General features: G+C 51.2%; 1 protein-coding gene across 1 annotated transcript; it reads left to right on the forward strand.

The window, feature by feature from the left end:
* The first annotated feature begins 3,148 nt into the window (after positions 1–3,148).
* LOC125514999 (mitogen-activated protein kinase kinase 4) lies at positions 3,149–4,798 on the forward strand. The gene has a single exon (XM_048680407.2). It carries the CDS (start codon positions 3,414–3,416, stop codon positions 4,530–4,532), a length of 1,119 nt encoding a protein of 372 aa, XP_048536364.2. The 5' UTR covers positions 3,149–3,413; the 3' UTR covers positions 4,533–4,798.
* The last annotated feature ends 546 nt before the right edge of the window (positions 4,799–5,344 follow it).

A 5,344-nucleotide genomic window follows, 5' to 3' on the forward strand; every position in this document is an offset into this window, starting at 1 on the left:
AATAGCCAATGCATTGAGTGTCCTAAGAGATAATACATTGAGGTGGTTGTCTTTAAATTATTTTCACCACCTAGGATGACGCATTAAGAGCCAATGCGCTGAGGCTGCCCTTAGTTCAATTTTGCTCCAAAGTTGTCTCGAAAAGTCTAAAAGATTGTTTCACACCTAGTGGTAGTGATTGGTTGGATAAATAAAATTAGCGCCTAGTTTTAATAGAGCATGTTTTAGTACGAATTTTTTGGAAAACTTGTTTGACCAAGAATTACGTTAGTATGCACCTAATCGTGTTTCCATTAGAACCCACACTAGACATACCCTAAGTAGGCAATTCTTCGACACACTTTGTTTTCCAGCTTTAAGAAAAGTAGAAAACTAGGATTTACTATCCCTAAAGTTGTTAGGCTAACCAAACAATTTTTAGTTAGTTATAAACATAAATATGTTTAGGAAAACCTGATCCAGTAAATCCTTCATATCTAAACAACCCCTAAGAGCCCATATGCTCAATTATCTTCAGATGTGCGCGGGGAGGAAGCTACAAAAAACACTTCACGGTGTTTCACTAGGGGTCAACTATACAATTGAACAATAATTAGTATTGATTTGATGAAAGTTTGGCTAAGACTCACGGTGATAGATAACACCAGGGCGATGCGATATCGCCGACTTTAGATGTGGGAAGATAAGTGGCGGGACGAGGAAGATAATGGTGAGGAGGTTTGATGGAAATGGCCACCAAAGGGGTAATAAACACCCACTTAGGTTTAGAGCTAGGCTTTACTAGGATGATACAGTTTACATACTATGAGAACGCTATCAGATCAAGGATTAGCGCAAATTGAATGTGAGTTGCGATGGGAGTGTGAGGCCAAAGAAATTGAGGGCGGAGAAGGGCATTGAAATAGAAGAAGAACTATATTTAGTTTTAACCCAACAAATTAACCAAGAGATGCATAATGGTTTTGTAAAGATTTTAGGACCTCAAGTTTATACAGAAATATTTATATCAAAGAGTTGAATCCATCCTCTATTTCCTAAAAGTACTTTTCACTCTATAATATAATTCTTTCTCTTAAAAAACAATATATGAGTTCGTGAGGAGTTGGTTTACCATGTTATCTCTTTATCTACAACTACTTTTAACCACACATAATTTGTAAGTTGGCACTAGTTAAGTTGTATCTAAGCACATATGTAAAAAAGCTAGCCCACAGTTCATAGTTCGCTTTCAAAGTCATTTTTTTTCATCAAACCACTAATTCCTTGTAGCTAGTTATTCCTTTCAGCTTGTTATTCAACTCCTCCTCCTCCCCCCTCCCTCCCACCCGGTCCCAGTAACAATTAGCCGTGAGCGCTAGAAACCCTTAGTCCTCTCTTTGATTTTTTTGTCCATCCATGATAGTTTCTCTCACGAGTGGACAAAATGGAGGCACGTTGTCCGGAAGGAAAGTGGTTACCCCGTGAGTTAGGGTAGATTGTAGCACCTCTCATCGTAAATGATTTGGCTATTCACATCTACTTCACGCACTCGAGTTAATGACTTGTGACAAAAATATATTAAAGGAAACAATCTATAGAATCAGACGTACGTGTCTTAATGCTATGTGACAAAACAGACTTATAGTAACGCTCGACACAAGCGTGTGAACCATAGTAATTATGAAAATGGTCTTGAAAGCAGAACTGTAAAGGGAAACATGTATACGGGAATTTCACGTATTTGGAAATAGAACATGTATACGTGTCTTCTTGTCCCCCACACCGCCATCAAGCGTGCCAGCCCAACCACAATTATCCGTCAGCACTAAAAACCCAACTCCTCCCCATGACCGTCTTGTCCATCCATGAAAGTTTCTCTGGCTATTGGATTATTTGGGTACGCCCGTTGTCTCGAAGGGAGGTGGCTCCCCGCGAGCCCGAGTATAAATTTTTAAATCAACGTCTTCAATGGTAAACGATCTCTATCCCCACATGTACTCACACACTTGAGTTAATGATGCTCGACAAAACAAATTCCCAGAAATGGTCTATACAAGGACACGTAGCTATGTGACGAAACCTATTCCAAGAACGGTCGATGCAAGCACACATATCTGAGTGATTACGAAAATGATTTTTATAGTGGAAATCGTAAAAGTCAACATGTAGATGGGAATTTTGTGGATCTCGAAACGGCCGATCTTCCTGTTCTCAACGCTGCCAGCAAGCTTGTGGGCTACATCCCAGCAACGGTTGATACAAGCGCACATATCGGAGTAATTAGAAAACCAGTCTTGAGATAAAAAATTGTAAAGGGAGACATGTATACCGATGTTCCTATTCACCACACCACCATCAAGCTCACCGACGCAAAACCCCAGTTGCCTGTCGGCGGTGGAAACCCTAACTCCTTCCCGTGACCGTCTTGTCTATCTATGACAATTTCTTGCGCTAGTGGACTATTTTGGGAGGATTGTTGTTGGGTAGGAAGGTGGCCGATTGCGAGCTCGGGTAGAATTTCCTAAAAGCAGCGGCTCCCGTCGTAAAACGACATGGCGCTTCACGTGTACTTCATGCACTCGAGTTAATGATGCGCGACAAAACAAATTAACGGTTCAGACGATCACACGTAAGAGAGTTAATGTCACGCGACGAAACAAATTCCCGGTAACGATCGATACAAGCGCACGTACGGGAATAATGACACAAACGCTTCACAATGAAAATCGTAAATGCGGGCATGCACATGGCAATTCCGTTGATCCTAAAACGGAAATTTAAACCCCGTCGATGGGATCTTAAAAAGTCGATGTTCTCGCACGGCAATTTTACAGGATAACCGTAGGCTCATTTCGTTTCACAGAAATACAATACAGACGCAGACACTCACTAGTTTGGAATATATATAGGAGTATAAATTTCCCCGTTGTTACGTGTCACGTGGTAGAGATGTGGCGTGATGAGTGCTGCAATGTTTGGACTGTGCCCCAAGTGAATGCTGTTCCGGAATTGCAGAGTAACGGAGGCGACGGCCAGCCGGGAGGCAGGATGCAACGGACACGGCAAACCAGCGGAACGGAATGGAACGGAACATCACCGGTGAGCGAGAAAGGGGGGAGAAAAGCGCTGTGGGAAAGTTGGTTCTTTTATTACCGGGCCTGCCTGCCTGCCGTTCCCCCGGCGTCACGGCTGCATCTCCATCGGCTGAGCGAGCAGAGCTCCCTCCCTCCGTCTCTCTCCCGGTCCCTTGGCCTCCCTCGCGGCTATAAAAAATACTCGCCTCCCTCCAATCCCTCTTCCCCGACCCGATCGACCCCACCCCACCCCACCCCGCCCCGCCCCATACGACGGCAATCGCCGACGCCGACCGATCCGGCCGCCGCGCGGAGCAGGGGAGGAGCCAGCCTCGCCTTTCGGACCGGCCAGACCGCGCGATGCGTCCGGGCGGGCCGCCGAACGCGCGGCCGGGCCTGCAGCAGCAGCAGCCCGGCACGGCGGGCCGGGCGCGGCGCCGGCCGGATCTCACGCTCCCGCTCCCGCAGCGCGACCTGACGTCGCTGGCCGTGCCGCTGCCGCTGCCCCCGCCCCCGTCCTCCGCGCCGTCGTCCACGTCCTCGTCCGGGTCGGGGTCGGGGTCGGGCGGCGCGTCGTCCATGCCCATGCCCATGTCCATGACCCCGCCCAACTCGGCCGGCTCCGCGCCGCCCGCGCCCCCGCCGCTGGGCGAGCTGGAGCGGGTCCGCCGCGTCGGGAGCGGCGCCGGCGGGACGGTGTGGCTGGTGCGGCACGCGCCCACGGGCCGCGCCTACGCGCTCAAGGTGCTCTACGGGCACCACGACGAGGCGGTCCGGCGGCAGATCACGCGGGAGATCGCCATCCTGCGCACGGCGGAGCACCCGTCCATCGTGCGCTGCCACGGCATGTACGAGCAGGCCGGCGAGCTGCAGATCCTGCTCGAGTACATGGACGGCGGGTCGCTGGACGGCCGGCGCATCGCGTCCGAGTCCTTCCTCGCGGACGTGGCGCGGCAGGTGCTGTCGGGGATCGCCTACCTCCACCGGCGCCACATCGTGCACCGCGACATCAAGCCGTCCAACCTGCTCATCGACTGCGGGCGGCGCGTGAAGATCGCCGACTTCGGGGTGGGGCGCATCCTGAACCAGACCATGGACCCCTGCAACTCCTCCGTGGGCACCATCGCGTACATGAGCCCCGAGCGCATCAACACCGACCTCAACGACGGCAACTACAACGGCTACGCCGGCGACATCTGGAGCTTCGGCCTCAGCATCCTCGAGTTCTACCTGGGCCGCTTCCCGCTCGGGGAGAACCTGGGGAAGCAGGGCGACTGGGCGGCCCTCATGTGCGCCATCTGCTACTCCGAGTCGCCGGCGGCGCCGCCCACCGCGTCCCCGGAGCTGCGGAGCTTCATCAGCTGCTGCCTCCAGAAAAACCCGGCGAAGCGGCCGTCCGCGGCGCAGCTGCTGCAGCACCGGTTCATCGCCTCGCCGCCGCCGCAGCAGCCGCAGGCCCTCGCCGCCCCGCCGTGCTGACGGCTCCCCGCCGTAACCAAGTTAAATTCGGAGGGATCATGGGTGGACGGTGGCCGGTGGCGAGACGTGGGATCTAGGAGGAGGGGCGATCGATCTTTCCTCCTCTTAGCCATTTTGGGTAGTGAAGCCACCACCACAAATTTACCCATCCAATCCCTCTGTTGTTGCCGTCGCTCCTGAAATTAAGCTCAAGCTTTTTCTTTAGTTCCTGTTAATGTCAATTAAATGTTGTCCCCTCCAAATGATGATGATTATTCTGATGATGATGATGATGATGATTCTGATGATTATTCTGATGATGATACAGTATGGGCTGTTAAAAATGCAATTTCTTGTTCCGAATTTGATCTGCTAGGAATTGTAGGGAGACGATGAGATGACGACAGGAGAAGCTTCTTGGATGCCGAGGCGGATTCGGCCGGATCACCACCATGGATATAAAATATAAAAATGGAACAAATTTTTGAAACGGGGGGACCAGAGCAGCCAACTTTAATCGGAGCCCTCTCTTGCTTCTCCCTCTGGTGTTCTTGGTGAATCGCATCGGGCATCCTCTTTATTCGCGTGAAAAAGATGGGCGCTCCTAGTAGCGATCGCAATGGCCGTCTATGTATGTAGAGAGAGTAGGCGCAATCATGCAAGGCACATCGGAGCAGCAGCAATAATGGGCGCATCCATCCGCAAATATTCCGGCACCGTTGCTTCCTTCCTTTTCCTCCCTCGCTTGTCAGTCGCGTTGCGCTCTCCTCTCTCCCCTTTTGTTTCGGGCCCTACCCGATGGCTTTGGATTCTGGTGGTCATTTTTGGCCCCG

This window comes from Triticum urartu, chromosome 6A (genome assembly GCF_056163025.1).
Source record: "Triticum urartu cultivar PI428250 chromosome 6A, HENAU_Tu73, whole genome shotgun sequence".
Lineage (NCBI taxonomy): Eukaryota > Viridiplantae > Streptophyta > Magnoliopsida > Poales > Poaceae > Triticum > Triticum urartu.